Raw genomic sequence first — 22,814 nt, 5'->3', positions numbered from 1 at the left:
CCGGATGCCCTTCCTGATGCAACCCTCCCCAGTCTATCCAGGCTTGGGACCAGCATTAAGTATGCACTGTTTTGTACAACCCCAGTGGCTGGGTATTTTACCTAACCTGTATCTCTTTGAACTGGTGGAGAAACTAGAGCACCCAGAGGAAACCTACACAGACACAGGGAGAACATGCAAACCCCACACAGAAAGGCCCCTGTTGGTAGTGGGGTTTGAACCCAGAACACTCTTGCTGCAAGGCAACAGTGTTAACTGCTATACCACCATGCCACCCTCATTTCTAGTTTGAGTAAAACAGTATAAATACCATGCATCTCTCAGTCTAGTTCAGTACATGTAACCACAAGACTGTTGACTGACTTCTGTGGCTCATCCTTCACAAGGAGGGTAAGCCACAGAAGGTCATTGCTGAAAAAGCTGGTTGCAAAAGGTGCACAAGCAACAGGGATGACTGCATCCTTGAGAGGATTGTCAAGAAAAGTCGATTCAAGAACTTGGGAGAGCTTCACATGGAGTGGACTGAGGCTGGTGTCAGTGCACTAATCAGAATCAGAAAAAGCTTTATTGCAGTAATTGTTGCAACTACAAGGAATTTGGCTTGGAGTTAAAGTGCTCAATAAATACATGCTAAATTAAGACAGTCTATTCTAAGATGTGAAGAAATAAGAACTCATCTCATTATCTCTAGCCGCTTTATCCTGTTCTACACGGTCGCAGGCAAGCTGGAGCCTATCCCAGCTGACTACGGGCGAAAGGTGGGGTACACCATGGACAAGTCACCAGGTCATTACAGGGCTGATACATAGACAAAGACAACCATTCACACTCACCTACGGTCAATTTAGAGTCACCAGTTAACCTAACCTGCATGTCTTTGGACTGTGGGGGAAACCAGAGCACCCGGAGGAAACCCAAATAGACACGGAGAGAACATGCAAACTCCGCACAGAAAGGCCCTCGTCGGTCACGGGACTCGAACCCGGACCTTCTTGCTGTGAGGCAACAGCACTAACCACTACACCACCATGCCCCCGAAATAAGAACTAAATACATAAATAGTCATCACACACAGACGTCTTCAGGAAAGGGGCTACAACTGTCACATTCCTAACATCAAGCCACTCTTGCACCAGAGACAACATCAGAAGCGTCTTCCCTGGGCTAAGGAGAGAAAGAACTGAACTATTGTTCAGTGGTCCAAAGTCCTCTTTTCATATGAAAGTAAATGTTGCATTTCATTTGGAAATCAAGGTCCTAGAGTCTGGAGGAAGAGTTGAGAGGTACAGAATCTAAGTCCAGTGTGAAGTTTCTTCAGTCTGTGATGATTTGGGGTGCCATGTCATCTGCTGGTGTTGGTCCACTGTGTTTTATCAAGTCAAAAGTCAACACAGCCATCTAACAAGAGGTTTTAGAGCACTTCATATTTCTATCTACTGACAAGCTTTATGGAGATGCCAGTTTCCTTTCCCAGCAGGACTAAGCACCTACCCACAGTGCCAAAACTACTACCAAATGCTTTGCTGACCATAATATTACTGTGCTTGATTGGCCAGCCAACTCACCTCACTTGAACTCCATACAGAATCTATGGGCTATTGTCAAGAGGAAAATGAGAAACCCCTGACCCAAAAATACAAACAAGCTGAGGGGCTGCTCTCAAAGCAACCTAGGCTTCAATAACATTTCAGCTGTGCCACAGGCTGATTGCCTCCATGCCACACCCCACTGATGCAGTAATTCGTGAGAAAGGAGCCCCAACCAAGTATTGAATGTATAAATGAACATACTTTTCAGAAGTTGGACATTTCTGTATTGTAAATCCTTTTTTGATTGATCTTGGAAATTTTCTAATAATTTGAGAGACTGGATTACTGATTTTTATGAGCTATAAGCCATAATCATCAAAATTGAAACAAAAAAAGGCTTGAAATATTTCACTTTATGTGTAATGAATATAGAATATATGAAAGTTTACCTTTTTGAATTAAATTATGAAAAAAAACTTTTTCACAATATTCTAATTGAGATGCACCAGTACAAGCAACAGCACCATTTTGGTGCATATTGAATCCTGGCTTCTATAAAATGAATAAGCATGCTATAAACTACTTCCTGTTCATGTTATACAGGTGATAGCTGCTGAGGAAGAGATGAAGGCCTCATGTACGCTGTAGTTCTTTACACTACCTGAGTATTGTCATTAGAAAACAAGTGCTCCAGATTCCTGTCCACGTCAATAAAAGGCACAGTCACACTTCTATTCATGTCAAACCTACATTAATGATCATTTTAAAGGTCATCAGCTGTATTATCCATCCATTACATTATCCGTAACCACTTATTCTGTGCAGGGTCACGGGCAAGCTGGAACCTATCCCAGCTGACGATGGGCGAGAGGCGGGGTACACCCTGGACAAGTCGCTAAATCATCACAGATCAGCTGTATTATCTCATCTCATTATCTCTAGCTGCTTTATCCTTCTACAGGGTCGCAGGCAAGCTGGAGCCTATCCCAGCTGACTACGGGCGAAAGGCGGGGTACACCCTGGACAAGTCGCCAGGTCATCACAGGGCTGACACATAGACACAGACAACCATTCACACTCACATTCACACCTATGGTCAATTTAGAGTCACCAGTTAACCTAACTTGCATGTCTTTGGACTGTGGGGGAAACCGGAGCACCCGGAGGAAACCCACGCAGACACGGGGAGAACATGCAAACTCCGCACAGAAAGGCCCTCGCCGGCCACGGGGCTCGAACCCGGACCTTCTTGCTGCGAGGCGACAGCGCTAACCACTACACCACCGTGCTGCCCCAGCTGTATTATGAAAAAGCAAAACATGAAATAACATGTGGAGCTGTGTACATAAAAAGCACAGGTTCCCAATCCTGGTCTTTAGAGTAGCTCTTCTGGAGTTGAAGTTGTGATAGACCAGGGAAAAACTAAAATGTGGCAAACTGGGAGTAATCCATGACCAGGGTTGGGATGGGAACCTGTGGACCCAATAAGAGGCTTAGATAGGTTCAGAATCTTTAGTGTCTCAAGTCTTATAACAGAAGATCCATAACTAAAACCTCTCTATATGTTTCCAAAACATGCTTAACTTCCATAAATTCTCAGTTGCTCTTACATTCCATTCTTCCCCAAATTTCTTAGGCTTGCACAAGAACCACATTTCATCATATTTCATTGTAAAATGACATGTAGCGACCACACGGTTTCATTATGTTTCCCAAGGTAGCTTCCTAGTGGTTGAATCAGCCTTGCTTTCCTGCTTAGGGGACATTTGAGCATGGAGCGGAGTGGAAATACCCCAGCAAAACTGGAATCATCCAGGCAAGAGTCAGGAAGTTATGCAAAATTTCAACTGAAGATCAAAATGTTGCAGTGTTACAACCTGCAATTGAAATGGATTTAATTGGAATTCACAAATTATTTATAAATAAAAGGCACTATATTTGAACGAAGGATGAGCAACCAGAAACATCTTTCCATTCCGCCTGTCATTTTTAGGAAGGACTTAAAGTACATTTTTTTCAACACTTCAGTATTTTTAATTATTTACTGCCTTTAAACTTTTTTTAAAGCATGGAGAAGCAAAAATACTCAACTAAGTTAAATATTTGAACACATTATAATTTTGGTAGTCATGATATAGTAAAATCTGGCAAAATTTCAGACAATAATTGTGTAATGAAAACAATCAATCATGAGGGGAAACTGACATTTTTATGAGACATTATACGCTCCTTGATTTTATTTGTTTGTCAAATACAGGAATAGTCCATGTACAGAAGAACTGTATTTTGAGTGAAGAGCTGTACAATATTTACACAAAGGCTTGGTTTTCAAAAGAAGCACAGTATTAGATTGTTCCAAAATAATACTCATAATACAGACAATGGACATACAGTTAAAAATGAAAAAACAAAAAACATCCTATTTAAATATTACTAATACATAATTTTTCCCTAGTGGGAATTGAATGCTATAGTTAGCTCTTATTTTCATGTCCATCTTCTGAAGAATGCACTGAAATAATAGTTTTGCGTAGCTGAAAGATATTTTCTTTCTTTCTTTTACAGATAAAAACAATGTTGTGTTACCGTCAACTTTTCATGAGCCTGAAGGAAGACGGCTCTGAATTTGACAACACTTATTTTGGCGTATGACATCCAAACAATGTTATGAAATGAATGAAGCATTGCTGCTTTATACTGTATGTGCAAGCTCCTGTTAGAAATGTCTTTATATAAATAATAGAAATGCGTGTATAGCTCTCTTGTTTCACTCACGTAGCATTAAGTGTTACACTGTTTAGCAGTTTTTTCTTTGTCAGTTTTCCTTTTCCACGGCACTCTTCACTTGTTTATAAAGCACAACCGTCACTCCTCCACTCAAGGAAAAAAATGCAGAACAAAAGCTTGTAGTCTTAAAAAATAATCTGTGTAAAATTCAAATTGTAACAGACTTCCTCCTTGTAATGTCTTTAAATTCCAAATGTTCAAAGTTTTTCCAAATCAACGCGTAAAATTTGTACAGTATTCTACTTCAGTCAAATTCAGTTTCTCTTCACCTGTCAGTTAGCAAATTCATCACAGGGAAGGGGGCAATCCATCAACTCATTTGCCCTCCCCCTCAAAAAAAATTGGTCATGTCTATGTATGTGAACATGTTCTCTGTTTTGTCTTTAATCCATTTAGCACAAAAACTACGCTCTCATTGACTTCAGTAACGAAGCGCTGATTAGTTTACTTGCCAAAGGCTACCTGCTGAGAGGCGGCTCTATTGCCTGGTCATGTATCACAATCGTCTTAAACACCTCAAGAAAAACAATACGAGAGGCCTGGGGGGTTACGTGAAAACAAATCCATGTCCTTTGTTCCACAAGAGCCTCTGCTGCATCCTTAGGGCTTGTCCTTTGTCTCTCACTGGCACCCCCTCTCGAACACTTTCATTCTATCAGGCTTTGGCACTGAGGGTCATCAGTTCTAAGAAGGCATTGAAGAGTGTGTCCAGCCAGCTCTGATTGGCCATGCACTGCTGAACAACCTCCTCTTGCCCAGGATCTTCTGACGCCTGTTCTATAGTGTTGGTCTAAAAGAAAGACAAACAGGGATCTTGCTACATTTCCCATGATTCCTTAATTTTCATTTTCCATTCTACCTAAATGACAAAAGGAACTGTGCAGGTGGTGTTACCTCCTTTTTGCAGATGAGGAAGGTGTGATATTTGTAATGATGCAGTGAATGGTAAAAGCTGTAGAGTCGACACATCTCTGTGGACAGCTTGATGTCCTAAAGGAGAAAAGGACAGGTTTAGAGTGCATATTATAAAAGTTCAATTAATCTGACAAAACATCAACTTAAGTATTTTACTACCAATAAAAAATTATTATATGTTTAAAATGGGAGGCAAGACAGCAGGAGTAATCCGTATTTAGAAATTTACATTTGAAGCAGAACTTCCAGATTTCGGTTACAATTCCACCTTCAAGTGTGGACTGGCCTACAAGGTGGAATAAGACAAAGGTGTACTAGAGAAAAGGTGATCCTTGTTTTCCGGGTTTTGCAGTTTTCACAGATTAGAGCAGGGGTGCCCACAATATTTTGATTTGCGAGCTACTTTTAAAATGACCATGTTAATATGATCTACTCGGACTAGGTTGTTACCACTACTAGGCCTACTATGACTACTAGTACTGCTACTACTACTAATAATAATAATAACAATAATGACACTTGTTTTGATTTATAAACATTCATATGCAATTTGTTTAATAATATGCAAACATGCATACAAAAAGGTGACTGAAATTTACATTCAAATTATGTTAAATGCATAAGCTTTGTACTCCTAAACGTATTTTTGTTCAAATCACTGTTAACTTTTATAAACCGCAAACTACTAAGAAGTAAACATGAAACAAGCCCACTGTAAAAAAAAAAAAAATGGGCTATGTTTAGAAAAAAAAGTTAAATGCATCCAGACAAGCATTGTAAACCCCAAAACATTTTTGTTCACATCAATTGACTTTTGTATAGCCTGCTAGACAGAGATTTGACATTTACAACAATTTTATATAAAAACATTTTTCCTTCTTTTATATTTTTTTTTATTTTTTATTTTTTAACCGTGGAACTTAGCAACAGCACAACATTAATACATAGCATACTGATGTAGGCCCTAAATCAGATCTTAATCCGATGATGATCGGCACTGGAGGGAGTCAGAGAGGGCTGCATAGTCCGGACAGTAGCTGCTGGTAGCGAGCCTCAAGATGATCGTCGGACATACTGGAGCGGTATTTGGACTTAATGATCTTCATATGCGAAAAGGCCGACAAATAAGTGGAGCCGAACAATGCGGTTAAGGAGGTGGCATATTGCCGCATGTTCGGGTACTTCGCCTCCGTGAGTAAATTCCAAAACGGCCCATGCGCCCTGGACTTCAACTCGATGTCAGACTGCAGCATCAGCATCTCGTCTTGCACGGCAGACGTGTTCAGCTGAAACAGTGCCACAACTTTCGAGGCGAGGGAATCCACCTCAGTATCTTCCCCGAATGGGTGGCACATGAATGTAGCTAGTGGCTCGAGCAAAGCAAAGTCTTGAAATCGCTTCTCAAACTCTGACTGGAGAATTTCAATCTGCTCAGTGTAGCGCGCACTGTTAAGTTGCGCAAACGCCCTCCCTTGCATCTCCAGCTCCGAGGCGAGGTTTCGGAAGTTTCCTAAATCACGGCGCTGCATCTTTGAAACCAGCAGTTTCATTTTACTGGTTGTCATGGTAACCTAATGTAACATTTTTTTTGATGCAGCGCTTGGCTGACATTTCGCTTCAGGGAAAAAGTGAATTTGTTTACATGTAAAAATGACCACAACGTTTTTTTTTTTATTTCATAACAAATATATTAATATTTACATATCAATCATGAGATCTACCATCCCTGCCTTCGAGATCGACCGGTCGATCGCGATCGACGTAGTGGGCACCCAGGGATTAGAGCAAGACATTATTCTGCTTTAGTATAAATACACAAGTGATTAAAGAAAATCACGCATGCTGATTGGTCAAGAGATTCAGACTATTTCTCGATAATCACGCTCAAGTGAGTCGGCAAAACGCTTCATCACCATAAGTGAGGAGGAATTATAAATTATGAAAGAAAATGGTGTTCCTAAAAGCACTAAAGATGTTACGAAGTTTGGTCTAAAACTATTCAAAGGTAAGGTGAATTGTGATTCATTTTATCTGTTTCAAAACAAAAGTAACTCTGCATATGTGACTCTGCATAGACAAGTATGCGCGCATTATATTTGCATGCTGGTTTTGAAGATTGAAATAAAATGATTTTTAATATGATTTTAAAAAATTAAATCACCTGTGTATTTATACTAAATAACTCAACTTTGCCTTGGTTATTATTCATCGATATTCACATTGCCTTTGGTGAATAATTGTTAATTAATGGATCATTCAAAACACTTTATATTTCTAAACTTTATTTTTCCCCAAGCAAAATTAAATGCTACAGAAATAAGAAAAGGAACATTACATAATAGACCACTTTTCAAACAAACAAACAATGCTGGCTGTCAGGTTTTACCTGCAGAGACAAGTGTGACAAAGTCTGCAGAAAAACTGTAGCAGGTTCTTGAAGATGCTTAGAAAAAATTACCAACCAATATTTTCATAAAGGGAAGTGAGTGATTTTTTTTATGCCATGGCAGCACTTGAGAAAATATCATGGCAAGAACATTTCTAAAATGTATTACAATTGCTTTATAAATAAATAATTAAACAAAACATAAATAAACAAATGAGATGCTTCAAAAACATGACAAACTGTAAAACTTTTTGTGGTGGCACCTTCTTAAAAAACAACATCCAAAGTAATTTGAGCATAAAAACAGTCCCTTGTAGCATTTAGACCAGGACAGCAAAGTAAAATATGCTTGACCGTCAAAGATGCCTTACAAAAATGGCATGCTGGTGGTTCTTCACCCATTAATAAAACACCATGGGTGAGCACTGAATGCCCAATATGACACCTAGTATACACCACCTAATCATCTCTGGTTTGAAATGAAAATAAGAGCGTCTTACTGATGGCAGGGTTGATTTCGTACAATTTGTTTTCAGGACATTTATCTCATCCAGTCTGCCACTTCTTTAACATAAGATGCCAGCACAGGTCTGAGGTTGGGATTTTACATTTGGTGACTTCAGTATTTTCATAAAACTGGACAAAATCTACCTGAGAATACTGATGTGTTTTCAAAAACAATGGGTTACACCAAATATTGACTTTGTTGAGGCAAATTAATTTGACTACACTTTATGGTAGATTATTTTTATGTAGAAAACATTTAATTGCAATGTGTTTGAAGGCATCTTTCCTTGATAGCATTTCGTGACGTGTGCTAAAGACTTTTGCAAAGTACTGTGCATGTATATGGTTGTACAACCCTAATTCCAAAAAAAGTTGGGACGCTGTGTAAACCATAAATAAAAACAATGACAATTTGCAAATCATGGAAACCATATATTTAATTGAAAAATGGTACAAAAAGACAACATACCAAATGTTGAAACAGAGAAATTCATTTTTTTTAAAATATATGCTCATTTTTAATTTGATGTCAGCAACACATTTAAAAAAAAAGTTGGGACAAGGGCATGTTTACCACTGTGTTGCATCATCTTTTAACACTCAGTTCCCAAACATTTACAGAGGGGACCAAATGCTGTAGTTTGAAAATGCTGTCCCATTCTTGCTTGATATACAATTTAAGTTGCTCAGCAGTTTGGGGTCTCCTTTGTCATATTTTGAATGCGCCAAACGTTTTAAATGGTCTGGGCTGCAGGCAGGCCAGTTTAGAACCCGGACTCTTAAGAACAGCAACTTTATTCATCACACGTACACTTGTGAAATTCCTCTCTGCATTTAACCCAATCTTTTTTAATCTGAAACAGTGAACACACACACACACACACACACACACACACACACACACACACACGAGCAATGAGCACACACATACTACAGAGCCATGTAGTTTTCATATGTGCAGAAAGTGGTTTGGCATTGTCCTACAGAAAGAAGGAAAGCCTTTCCTGAAAAAGATTGTCTGGATGGCAGCATATTGCTTTGAAACGTGTATATCTCAATCAGCATTAATGATGCCTTCCCAGCTACCCATGTCATGTGCACTAATGCACCCTCATACCATCACAGCTGCTGGCTTTTGAGCTGTGCACTGATAAGCCAGATGGTCCCTCTCCTCTTTAGCCTGGAGAACGTAGTTTCAAAATAATTTCGAAAAAGAATTTCTACTTTTGATTCATCAGACCTTGGGACAATTTTCCACTTCGCCTCAGTCCATTGTAAAAGAGCTGAGGCCCAGAGAAGGTGGCAGTGTTTCTGGATATTGTTGATATCTGGTTTTAACTTGCATTTGTGGATGCAGTAATTAACTGTTTTCACAGATGATGGTTTTCTGAAATGTTCCTGAGCCCATACAGTGATTTCCACGACAGAATCTTGTCTGTTTTTACTGCAGTGTCACCTGAGGGCCTGAAGATCATAGGCATCCAGTGTTGGTTTTCGGCCTTGTCTCTTGCATACAGAGATTTCCCCAGATTCTCAGAATCTTTTAATGATACGTACCACAGATAATGTAATCCCCAAATTTTTTGCAATGTTACACTGAAGAACATTATTCTTAAATTGTTGCACTGTTTGCCCAACACAGTCTTTCACAGAGCGGTGAACCCCTTCCCATCTTTACTTGTGAGAGTCTCCGCCTCTCTGGGATGCTCTTTTTCTACCCAATCATCTTACTGACTGTTGCCAATTAAACAAATTAGTTTTTTGTATTACAAAACTTTTTCAGTCTTTTGTTGCCCCGTCCCAACTTTTCTGAAACGTGTTGCTGACATCAAATTCAAAATGAGCATATATTTTTCAAAAAACAATAAAATCTCAATTTCAACATTTATGTTGTCTTTACACCATTTTCAATTAAATATAGGGTTTCCATAATTTGCAAATCTTCACATTCTATTTTTATTTATGTTTTACACAGTGTTCCAACTTTTTGGAATAAGATTTGATATCAGACATCAAACCATGCAACTCAACTGGAGCAGTCAAATGAATTGTGTTCATCATCCAGTTTGCAGTACTTTTTGACCAAGAAAAACAGTATGGACAAAGACTTGTATGAAGACAGGTTAGGAGAGAACCTGGGTCTGGAGCAGCAACAAGACATGGTTTAAAAATTCTCTTTAACATCTTTTCACTTTTTTGTGGAGCAGAACGATAACTGGATATTGGAAAACGTAATCTACAGTAAATTATTACAGCTAATAGCTACCTAATATTCACCTACTTTGCACCATCTATGCCTGCATCTAACACAATTAACCTGTTAGTACAACCCCGATTCCAAAAAAGTTGGGACAAAGTACAAATTGTAAATAAAAACAGAATGCAATAATTTACAAATCTCAAAAACTGATATTATATTCACAATAGAACATAGACAACATATCAAATGTGAAAAGTAAGACATTTTGAAATTTCATGACAGCAACACATCTCAAAAAAGTTGGGACAGGGGCAATAAGAGGCTGGAAAAGTTAAAAGGTACAAAAAAGGAACAGCTGGAGGACCAAATTGCAACTCATTAGGTCAATTGGCAATAGGTCATTAACATAACTGGGTATAAAAAGAGCATCTTGGAGTGGCAGCGGCTCTCAGAAGTAAAGATGGGAAGAGGATCACCAATCCCCCTAATTCTGCGCCAACAAATAGTGGAGCAATATCAGAAAGGAGTTTGACAGTGTAAAATTGCAAAGAGTTTGAACATATCATCTACAGTGCATAATATCATCAAAAGATTCAGAGAATCTGGAAGAATCTCTGTGCGTAAGGGTCAAGGCCAGAAAACTATCCTGGGTGCCCGTGATCTTCGGGCCCTTAGACGGCACTGCATCACATACAGGCGTGCTTCTGTATTGGAAATCACAAAATGGGCTCAGGAATATTTCCAGAGAATATTATCTGTGAACACAATTCACCGTGCCATCCGCCGTTGCCAGCTAAAACTCTATACAGGTAGTCGTCGACTTACGACTGCGTTTGGTTACGACTGACCGGTCGTAAACCGATCTGGTCGTAAGTCGGCCGATGTTAAATGAACGTAAGCATATTGTGATGTGTAATGATATTGTAATCATCTTAAAGTCTTATTTTATCAACATTTTCTTATTTCATTACCTTGGCTCATTATTTGGTTTAAGTCAAACACTGCATACTACACTGCGTACAGTACAATTTGTTTAATATGTGCAAAACAAAAAATACGAAATACAGGTGTGAAAAATAGAAAACATTTTAGTTTGAAACATACCAAAATACAAATGTAAAACATAGCAAAATACAAAATTTAGTGACCGCTGGCATCACTGGTGCTTGGCTGTGGGTCGTCTACGTCATCATCAGCTGTTGCAGCGCTTGGGCTGGCGGGAGCATTTGCTCGTTTCATAAACCAGGAGCTGGGGCAGAAACTGTATGACTGAGTGCGCGAGAGAGACTGCGCATGTGCCTGGAGCTGGGGCAGAAACTGTATGACTGAGTGCGCAAGGGAGCGCGAGACAGTGCGCGTGCCTGGAGCTGGGGCAGAAACTGTTGTACGCGGCGAGAGGCGCTGCCAGGAGCTGGGGTGGAAACTGTCGTACGCTCAGCTAGCTCAGCTGGGAAACACCTGCCAGTCATAACCAGATGGTCGTAGTTCAAAGAAGAAGCCGTATATAAACATGATCCAGAAGCGCAGACGTCTTCTCTGGGCCAAGGCTCATTTAAAATGGACTGTGGCAAAGTGGAAAACTGTTCTGTGGTCAGACGAATCAAAATTTGAAGTTCTTTATGGAAATCAGGGATGCCGTGTCATTCGGACTAAAGAGGAGAAGGACGACCCAAGATGTTATCAGCGCTCCGTTCAGAAGCCTGCATCTCTGATGGTATGGGGTTGCATTAGTGCGTGTGGCATGGGCAGCTTACACATCTGGAAAGACACCATCAATGCTGAAAGGTATATCCAGGTTTTAGAGCAACATATGCTCCCATCTAGATGACGTCTCTTTCAGGGAAGACCTTGCATTTTCCAACATGACAGTGCTAAACCACATACTGCATCAATTACAGCATCATGGCTGCATAGAAGAAGGGTCCGGGTACTGAACTGGCCAGCCTGCAGTCCAGATCTTTCACCCATAGAAAACATTTGGCGCATCATAAAATGGAAGATGCGACAAAAAAAAAGACCCAAGACAGTTGAGCAACTAGAATCCTACATTAGACAAGAATGGGTTAACATTCCTATCCCTAAACTTGAGCAACTTGTCTCCTCAGTCCCCAGACGTTTACAGACTGTTGTAAAGAGAAAAGGGGATGTCTCACAGTGGTAAACATGGCCTTGTCCCAACTTTTTTGAGATGTGTTGTTGTCATGAAATTTAAAAATCACCTAATTTTTCTCTTTAAATGATAAATTTTCTCAGTTTAAACATTTGATATGTTATCTATGTTCTATTCCAGGGGTTCTCAACCTTTTGCAACCTGGGCCCCACCAAAGCTGGTTCATTGCAGTTGGGGGCCCCTCTTCTCGCCCCGCCCCCATCCCCCCCCCCAACACACTCACCCGCAGTGACGCCACCCGACCTACAGCACCTTATATTGACCGATAGATAGATAGATAGATAGATAGATAGATAGATAGATAGCCCTGGGCTAGATTATTATTATTATTATCATTATTATTATTATTATTATTATTATTATTAGTAGTAGTAGTAGTAGTAGTAGTAGCAGCAGTAGTAGCATTATCCATTCCATAGAAATACATAGGTCTATTATCATTATTAGGCTATTGTTATAATTGGCAGTAGCACCACATTTCTAATCTGCTTTCGGGCATTATTATTATTATTATTATTATTGCCTATTATCATTACTAAGCTGTTGGCAGTAGTACAAGACTTATGTTCTTTCAGGCATTATTATTATTATTATTAGGCCTATTATTATTATTATTATTATTATTATTATTATTATTGCTGTTGTTGGTTGTTGATATTATTATTATTATTATTATTATTATGCTATTATTATTAATAGGCATTATTATTATTATTATTATTATTATTAGTGTTTTTATTAGGTATTTTATTAGGCTTATCATTAGCTGGCTATTGATATCATTGGGAATTGGGACCAGGCGTGAATTTAGGTTTTACTTTTTACTGTGTCTTTGTGATCTGCATTTGCGTTAATCAGGCATGCAAACTGGTCAGGGGTGAAAAAGGTGAGAAGGATGCACGGGGACACGGCACGCGCGCAAAAGTACATTTCGTAGTCTACGTTACAAAAAAAATTGCAACCAGTGACATCTTGAATTTAATACAGTACAAAATAACTTTCCATAAACATGTCTTAATAAGTTACTGTTGAGTGGCCGGTAAATTGTACCATTTATTTGTCAGTGGCCGGTAAAGTTTGATATTTTGTGAAGTTAATTTTCACCCCTGTGTACAACACAGTGGGCTATTTACAAAAAGGTATATATTACTGCCTGTGCTATCTAACAGACCTACCCCAGAGGACATACCTGGCCAATCCCTGTCTGTCAATTTTCTTAAAGACATCACCTATGTGAAATCAGGGGCGGATCTAGAAAAATATTTATGGGGTGGCAAGAGGGGGGCAGGAATTTTTGAGGTGTGGCAACGTATTACAGACATGTATATATACTGAATTTAATCACAGTTTGACGACAAATAGTATGTACACACTACAAAAGGGCACAGACTGCCATTTACAAACTCATACAGATAAACTTAATCTCATGCCTTTATTGTTCACGAAGAACACACATTCTCAGATGAGGTCTATACCGTTTCTGGACAGTTTTATACTGTATATGCAAAAGAACAGACACTAAAAAACAACAATAACAACACTGCTTCAAGTTCAGCATGATTTAAACCATTTACACCAGTGTCACATTTTATAGTTTTTTTCCTCACGCTTTGTAAAGGCTCACCAGTGAGCAGAACATGAACTTGTCATGCCTACAACAGCTGAATGCGGCGATTTCCATGTTGCTCAGCAAAACGCTTCACAAATTTATCAAGATCTAACGCTTTTGTGCGCTTTGATTCAATGCTGAGTACAGCCAAACTTGATAGTCTCTTTTCTGTCATAGTCAACCGCAAATAAGTCTTTATGAGCCTGAGAGATGAAAAACTTCGTTCACAGGATGCACTGCTCACAGGCAAGACAACCGCTATTTTACACAACCTGAACAACTCAAAAAAAACATCATCATCATCTTTGTATGGGTCCAAAAACAGTGAACTCCATGAGAGTGGTAGGACTCTCCTGTTCCCCCTTTTTTCTGTCTAGTACTCTCCTCGTCTGATGTAACTCATGTTTAAGATCCTCAATATTTGAATCATAAGCTTCAGCCAATAGCAATGTTTTCCTTGACAGACGGTGAATCAATATTAACTTTTGTGGCCGACTTTACACAAAACTAATGTCAGACCTAGCTAACATTAGGCCAAAAAAAAAAAAAAAAAAGTGTGTTTCAGGTAACATGAAATACTAAAATAAGGTCGGTAGGTAGGAAATTTTTTTTTCTTAATTTGTTTTATTTTGTTCGAAAAAATTAACACAAGTAAACATCTTACAAAATAGTATTTTGGCACAGAATCCTTTATACCACACATCATAATAAAATAAGTGTTTTAAATCTTTAAACGAATAAAAAAAATATCGCAAGAGTTCGAGTTATGATCTGCGGAAGCGTATTGCTGCCACACTCAAAAAAAAAAAAATTGGCTTAGACTCAAGTAATTACGTGAAAAGATATTGTTAACAGAGTTATCACGTTTTTACAATATATTTATCATGTAATAACATAACACGTAATTTCATGATATTTTCATATGATAATGTGAAAACACCTTATCAAGAAATAACGTGAAAATATGGTTTAACGTCCTAGGCTAGGCCACTTCCATTAAAAGCAGCCGGCCTCGCCTAGCCTACTGTAGAACTTGGGTCGAGCAAAAACACGGAGCAAAAACATGGCTGAATCCTGAATGACTCCTATTTGTATAAATAGGGGACTACATAGGCGGCAAAATGTAGTGTTTTTCCCTGCCATGGAAGTGCACTTGTATACTGAAGAGGAAGCAATTTGCATTACAGCCAGGAAGGCTGATAGAAGTGGCAAAACATTTTACTTTTTATCGTTTCTTTCACAACTTGAATGCGTTGAAACAAAAAAAATTATGACAAACTAACGCTGCTTACACTAAAATATCGAGGGAAATTTGTAATAAAAACTTTACGGTCGGCAATTTCGACGCGGAAATTCTCGATCGGTCGGGTTACCGGAAACACACTTTTTTTTTTTGCCTTACATGTATAGTTAGCTAAATAACCTTCTCCAACCTGATTTTTATCCTCTCAAAATCAGCATCGCAACTATACTAGCACTGTTCATTCATTATAATTTCATTTTTTGATAGATAGTTAATCAGCTTTTACCCCTTTCCTCCCGTGTCTCCTTTCCTCGCGACTCCTGGCTCCCTCGCTTCGCGCCTCTCAATTTTCCAAAACAACCAATCTCTGGCGTTGTCTCGTGCTGCATTCGCCGCAGTCGGACATTGGAAATTCGCGCACGTAAATGTCAAATTGGCCGTAATTTTTCTTTGAATTCGTCGCTGCCAACTGGGGTAGCAGCAGGGGTGGCAAGGCTTTCTTTTAGAGTGGCATATGCCACCCCGGTAGATCCGCCCAAGGTTATTCACCCCCGAGCGCGCTGGAAACTGTTCCATTGGTATTCAGATTCAGTCGCGAGATGAGGTTGCCAGATCTCTCTATAAAAAGGTGACTTTGCGGTCTGAATCTGTGGAATATTCGTAAGCGAGGACTGGCAACCAGCAGTGGGTTGTGCACCAGCTGATCAGAACTCCAATGGAAAAGAAGCGCGTTAGTAACTGTTTATCTTGATTGGCTGTAACCTTGTAAGTGAAATGTTTGGCAACAATAGCGTTGTAGCCTGCCTACCCCCCCCCCAAAAAAAAATCTCTTCGGATCTACACGATTCACACAAGTGACCTATTTTGGGACCAAAACGGCGAATTTCGCCGAAAGGTGAGGAGTTTGCATGTGTGGTTAATGCGAGACCTGAGCCTGCTTTGCCTTACAAAGATCCTCGATTCTTGGCGAAATGTTTGACAAGCACAGTCTCAAGTCATCCTCAATTTGCGCACGATTGCGATATTTCGTTTTGAGCGCAGTCATTTTTGAAAATCCTGCCTCACACAAGTAGGTCGATGCGAATGGGATGAGCAGTTTCAAGGCTACGTCACACAGTTGCGGGTACTCCTGCATCAATGCTGCCCAGAATGTCGAAAGAGGGCATGAGGTGAAGACTGCCTTAAGTCTACTGTCACTCTTCAGCTCAATAAGCTGTTCCTGCATGTCAACTGGAAGTTCGTCAGCAGTACACACAAATGGATCTCGAACCCACGCAAAAGAGCGATAATCCTCTGTGAAGTATGCCGCAAACTGTTTTCTCAATTACCGACAGGTGCTCTGACGCTGCTTGAAAGACAGATGAGAAATCGTGGGAAGTGCCTGCATTACTGATAAAGTCTGCAAGGCTTGGGAACATATCACAGTTCCCCCGACTGATGCGGCCACACACACAAGATTTTATGATAGATTGATGATAGATTTTATAATAGTATTGATTTGTATGTAATACTCCAATGTCCTGCATTTTGACATGGGTAAATGTGTTGCATCTGCTTAGCTACTATAGCCTGTTAGCCCCAGATTTTTTTTTTCCTCCATACATGAAGCCTATTCGCGACCCCCCTGGAGTACCTCCGCGCCCCACCAGGGGGGCGCGCCCCCCCGGTTGAGAACCACTGTTCTATTCTGAATAAAATATGGAATTTTGAAACTTCCACATCATTGCATTCCGTTTTTATTTACAATTTGTACTTTGTCCCAACTTTTTTGGAATCAGGGGTGTATTATAAAAATATTAAAAAGGTCATCTTCAACTCAACAGACCATAAGTGTTAACATGGACATTGCACTGTGATTGAAAGCAAGTACCTGTGGTTTGGGGATACTCTTCTTGACACGGTTCAGGGTTTTTCGGTTATAGCACTCCCCACCAAGTTTGACCCTTACAGCTCCCGAGTCCAAGGGCTCTGCTGTTATCTGAGGAAAAGTGTTTAGGGCCTCCTTCAGGGCAAGAAAAGAGTGAGCACGTATGTGCGCGCATGTGTGTGTGTGTGTATGTGCATGTGAGAAACAGACAAGAGAGGGGGGAGATTAGTGCATGAAAAAGTGCAAACATCAGAAGTTTACTTAATTTGAGAAACAAATAAGTAAGAGCAAGGTGAAACCTGGTGTTGGGGGTTCATGCTGACTCGCTTCAGAAGCTTCCTCTTCTGCTCACTAAGAATACTGTCAATCTTCCGCATTGGAGGCAGGTACAATTCATCTGAAGATGGAATAAATAAATAAATAAATAAATAAATAAATAAAATAAAAAGAGTTTAAACTAATTGTTGACACAAAGTAATCTTATAACCCTCATACCCTCGGTGTCCTCCAGTGCCTGAATCATGTCAGGGTCCAGAGCTGTACTGACTAGCATCTCCACATAGCTTCGGTACATCTCTCGCATAGCTCGAGTATTCAGGCCTGCTCTCACAGAAACTACAAGAAATAAACCTGGTTACACATACACACTCATACACACAAGCATGTACTAAAGATAGTGTTGATGCTCACTCTCATCATCACTGGCAGAAGAATCGGAATCAGACGACGAGGGCACTTCTTTCAGCCACTTCCTTCTCTTCTTAGGTGGAGGCTCAGCCTTCACTTTTACTGGCTGTTTTGTGGGCCGTTCCATCTTCCTCTCCACTCCTGCTGCCCTTTTCTCCTCTTTCTTCCCTTGTTCTGTCACAGCTGCTCGTTTCTCTGCCTTCTGGGGTGCAGGAGGTGGTGGCATTTTCTTTTCCTTGTCTTTCTTTTCTTCTCGCTCCTTTATTTTCTTCAACCGTTCTTTCTCTTGCTGCTCTTTCACCTTGATGATGTTGTTCTCTCTGGTGTCACATTGCTCCTTCTCCTTCACCTTTTCTCGGTCTTTGTCTTTCTCATCTCTCAAAACACAAGGCTGTGTCTGGTTGTTAGGAGGCGGAGCCATCTTTGGGACTGAGTGAGACTGCGACTGCCGTCTGAATGGTTAGAGAAGATAGGTGATTTAAGTGTTAGCAGCCTTAGAGGGAACAAAATCACTGATAACACTTTAAAGAAAATAAAAAGTGGATGTGTTCCATTTAAGACCCCATTTCCAAAAAAAGTTAGAACACTAAAACATGAATAAAAAACAGAATGCGATGAAATCCTATATTTAATTGAAAACAGTACAAAAATAACAACCAGATACTGAAACAAATTTTACCATAGGTCTTTTTTTTTTTTTTTTAATGTGTGCTTATTTTGGATTTTAACAGGTTTCAAAAAAGTTGGGACAGGGACATGTTTAGTTTACTTTAGAGTTTATTGCCATTTGCACAAATACACTGCAGTACAGGTACATTGGAATTCTTGAGCGTTTTCCACGAGTCAGTTTCACAGACATCATTTAAAATAAATAAATAAATAAGAATTTAAAAAATGGGGAGTTTTTTTCTTTTACAAAAACACGAATGATACATTCTTTAAAAAAAACCCACATACTATAATGCACAATTATAACAATAACAAACAGTGAGTACTAGATAGAGTTTTGCATCACATCTTAACACACTATAAAAATTTATGAAATGAGGAGACAAGATGTAGTTTTGAAAGTGAAACATTGCCCCATTCTTGCCCAATATAGGATTTCAGCTGCTCAAAAGTTTGGGGTCTCTTTTGTTGCATTTTGTGCTCATAATGCACCAAATGTTTTAAATGAGAGTGAGAGAGGTCTGGACTGCAGGCAGGCCAGTTTAGCACCTGGACTCTTATTATGGAGTCATGTAGTTGTATAAAACATGCAGAATGTGGTTTGGCATTGTCTTAATGAAAGAAGGAAAGCTCTCCCTGAAAAAGACAATCATCTGGATGGCAGCATGTTGCTCCAAAACCTGTGTACATCATTCAGCACCTATGCCATGTGCACCCCATACCATCATAGATTTGGGCGTTTGAACTGTGCGCTGAAGAGCTGGATGGTCCCTCACCTCTTTAGCTTGAAGGACATGGTGTCCATGATTTCCAAAAAGAATTTCAAATTTTTTATTCATCTGACTACAGGACAGGTTTTCCACTTGGCCTCCATCCACTGTAAAAGAGCTCGGGCCCAGAGAAGGTGGCGGTGTTTCTGGATATTGTTTATATCTGGTTAACTTGTATTTGTGGATGCATCGTCGTTTTTACAGACGATGGTTTTCTGAAGTGTTCCTTAGCCAATGTAGTGATTTCCACTACAGAATCACGTCTCTTATTAATGCACTGCCACCTGAGGGCCCGAAGATCACAGGCATCCAATGTTGGTTTTTGTCCTTGTCCCTTGTGTACAGAGATTTCTCCGGATTCTCTGAATATTTTAAATAATGTGTAATGGAGGATTATGTGATCCCCAAATTCTTTGCAATTTTACATTATTCTTAAATCGTTGCACTGTTTTCCCACGCAGTCTTTCACAGGGTGGTGAACTCCTCCCCATCTTTATTTCTAGGAGACTGCGTCTCTCTGGGATGCTCTTTTTATATCCAGTCGTTACTGACCTATTGCCAATTAAAATACACTGCAAGCCTACTATAACAAATTCTTAACTTTTGCAGAAAACGAACTGAGTTTGTGTCCCCCGCCTTTAATGAGTCAGAGTTTTTTTTTTTTAAAAGGGGCCACGCGTTCCTCTTCCCACCTGAGACGAACAATAAGTAATCAAGTCTGCAGTCAAGTTAACAATACATGTTAATACCATAAAACAAAGGCTTCACTAGCTTTGCTTAGGTGTTGATCACTAACAAATTATTGAGAACGGTGATCACGGAATTTAAAAAAAAAAAAAAAACTTAAAAGGACTTTATGATCTAAAAGCAGTTTTACTTGAGCCTTTACTCTGTAAGCATCGTTGTCATGGCTACTCCAACTTAAAATACTCTCCGTCTCTAAGAATATGGAGGTGATAGACAGATGTAAATCGCTGGAAGAGTTTTATTTAAAAACAGATCCAAAATCAGTCATCAAAATTTAGAGTCTAGAAACAGGCAATGGTCAGGCAAGGCACAGACAAGATATCAAAGGTGGAGACAACGGCAAAATCCAAAATACAAAACGGAGTCGGAAACCAGAATATAAACAGTGCTACAAAAGGCTTGGTAATGTGAGACAAGGTACAGTTCGTATATTTCAAAGTCTGTGTGTGGTGAGAGTCCTTATAAGTGCATGCTGTGATTGCGCTCTAATCTGGAACACGTGCATGGTAATTAGTCCTAATGGCACCGTGCGCATGTACACAAGTAGCAGTTCAAGGTGCGCAGCTCCGCATGCAGATGAGACACCATCGAAGATAAACTTCATACCCTGGGCCATCTAAAGTGTGGCGAGAAAGCAACAAACATGTCTAAAGAACATGGTATGCCGAAAAATTCAATTTAAAAACTTTTAAAGCGAAAAAAACAATCTCAGAGGCTTCATCGATAACTGCAATCATGACAGGCTGAAAAGAAAGAAGATGCGGCAAGCAAATGGACAGTGTGACTTATTTCCTTAAGAGTAATTTATCCATCCATCATCTGTAGCCGCTTATCCTGTCCTACAGGGTCACAGGCAACCTGGAGCCTATCCCAGATGACTACAGGCGAGAGGCGAGGTACACCCTGGACAAGTCGCAGGGCTGACACATAGACACACAACCATTCATGCTCACATTCACACCTACGGTCAATTTAGAGCCACCAATTAGCCTAAGCTGCATGCCTTTGGACTGTGGGGGAAACCGGAGCACCCAGAGGAAATCCACGGGGACAGCATGCAAACTCCACACAGAAAGGCCCTTGAACCTTGAAAGGTTCGAACCCAGGACCTTCTTGCTGTGAGGCGACAGTGCTAACCACTACACCACCATGCCGCCCAAGAGTGAGTGATTTTTATTTGTAAATATGTAAGTGAATTAAGCATAAATATAAATTAAACACAGTTGGTCTCATTTATGTAAGAGTGAGTATTTGGTTTGACAAGTGGGTCCATTTCAGTATTACAAACTTTTCGGATGTCCCCCAAGGAGTTTGTTATAGTGGGGTTGCAGTGTATTTAGTGGTTTTTTTTGTTTGTTTGTTTTTTTAAAGCATTCCAACTTTTCCAGTCATTTATTGCCCCATCCCAATTTTTTTTTTTAAACATTCTGTTGGCGTTAAATTCAAAACAAGCATAGATTTTTCAAAAATGCATTTTTCACTTTCAACATTTGATACGTTGTCTTTGTTCTATTTACAACAAATGTAGGGTTTCCCTGATTTGCAAATTACCACATTGTTTTTATTTACAGTTTATACAGCATCCCAACTTTTTTTGGAAACGGGGTTATATATTCAACTGCTCAGATCCCCTAAAAATGCAAAGAATTTTCAGTACCTGAGTGTTACAGATGGCCTGTGCCAGGGCTTGCGAGAGCAAACTCTTACATAGTCCTTCTTATTCACATTCTCCAGGAATTTCACATATAGCCGCTGGTACCGTTTTTTAGCATCACCAAAGTAACCAAGATACTGAGGCAAGGAAGATAAAGGAGTGAAAATCAAAATACATGATCAATAAACAGTTCAAGTTTATTGAACTAATGTCAATTAATTATGACATTAATAAATTACAGCTTATGTTTCTGATAACACATTTTTGGAATTCACTTACATTGCTAGTGGCACAGAACTGTCTTTGTCCATCTTTAATTTCTGGTGCAAATTTCTGAAGCAGAGCTTTCTGTACACGCCAGATGGGTGGAGGCTCCCGACCTGTCTGCAGGGCCAGCTAGAAGTGTTGAAAAATCAAATGAATCTTTACACAAGAATTTTATTCATCAACAAACATCCATCCATCTCATCTCATTATCTCTAGCTGCTTATCCTGTTCTACAGGGTCGCAGGCAAGCTGGAGCCTATCCCAGCTGACTATGGGCGAGAGGTAGGGTACACCCTGGACAAGTCGCCAGGTTATCGCTGATCAACAAACATGTCAATACACATATACGCAACTATATTAGGTGGACCAGCTTTACTTTAGCAACAAAAACAAAATATGTTCAATATGTTGGCTATTGTACTCAAATAGTCCTGTTCAATAATATATATAATCATTGTAGTCAATTGCTGTATGTATGGTTTTGACATACCAGACATCACTGACTGAGAGGGACATATTTTCAGAATAATGAAAAAGGTCTATAATTGTAAGGCAGTTATATTTTTGTGCCACTGAGGACTACTGAAGACATCACAGATTAACATGAACCAGATAAAATCAAATCAAATCTGTATTTAAGACAGGGCCTTTGATCATGCCAGACAGAAAGAGGAATGTACAGAATAGTGCTGTGCACTGAAATAATATCTAATTAACAGTTATTCCATGAAATCGAGTCATACATGAGCTGATAGCCGACGAGGCACATAGCACCGAGTTGGCTATAAGCCATGTACAATGAGCCTG

The 22,814-nt window shown here is 39.6% G+C and overlaps 1 protein-coding gene across 2 annotated transcripts in view; it reads right to left on the bottom strand.

Annotated features, from left to right (window-relative positions):
- Positions 1-3,757: 3,757 nt before the first annotated feature.
- The window catches only part of prr12a (proline rich 12a), a 36,291-nt gene continuing 17,234 nt past the window's right edge, over positions 3,758-22,814 (bottom strand). For both annotated transcript variants that reach the window (XM_060939397.1, XM_060939398.1), the window contains exons 8-15: positions 22,020-22,136; positions 21,744-21,877; positions 17,904-18,352; positions 17,709-17,828; positions 17,513-17,610; positions 17,217-17,348; positions 5,211-5,306; positions 3,758-5,106 (exon numbers count right to left, since the gene is read on the bottom strand). In XM_060939397.1, coding sequence (XP_060795380.1) covers positions 4,972-5,106; positions 5,211-5,306; positions 17,217-17,348; positions 17,513-17,610; positions 17,709-17,828; positions 17,904-18,352; positions 21,744-21,877; positions 22,020-22,136 — 1,281 coding nt within the window. In that variant the 3' untranslated portion in view covers positions 3,758-4,971. The remainder of the gene's footprint in view (positions 5,107-5,210; positions 5,307-17,216; positions 17,349-17,512; positions 17,611-17,708; positions 17,829-17,903; positions 18,353-21,743; positions 21,878-22,019; positions 22,137-22,814) is intronic.

Source organism: Neoarius graeffei, chromosome 14 (genome assembly GCF_027579695.1).
Source record: "Neoarius graeffei isolate fNeoGra1 chromosome 14, fNeoGra1.pri, whole genome shotgun sequence".
In the NCBI taxonomy this organism is placed as follows: domain Eukaryota; kingdom Metazoa; phylum Chordata; class Actinopteri; order Siluriformes; family Ariidae; genus Neoarius; species Neoarius graeffei.
Note: the sequence above shows the minus strand (reverse complement) of the source record. Positions and strands in the feature narration are given on the sequence as shown.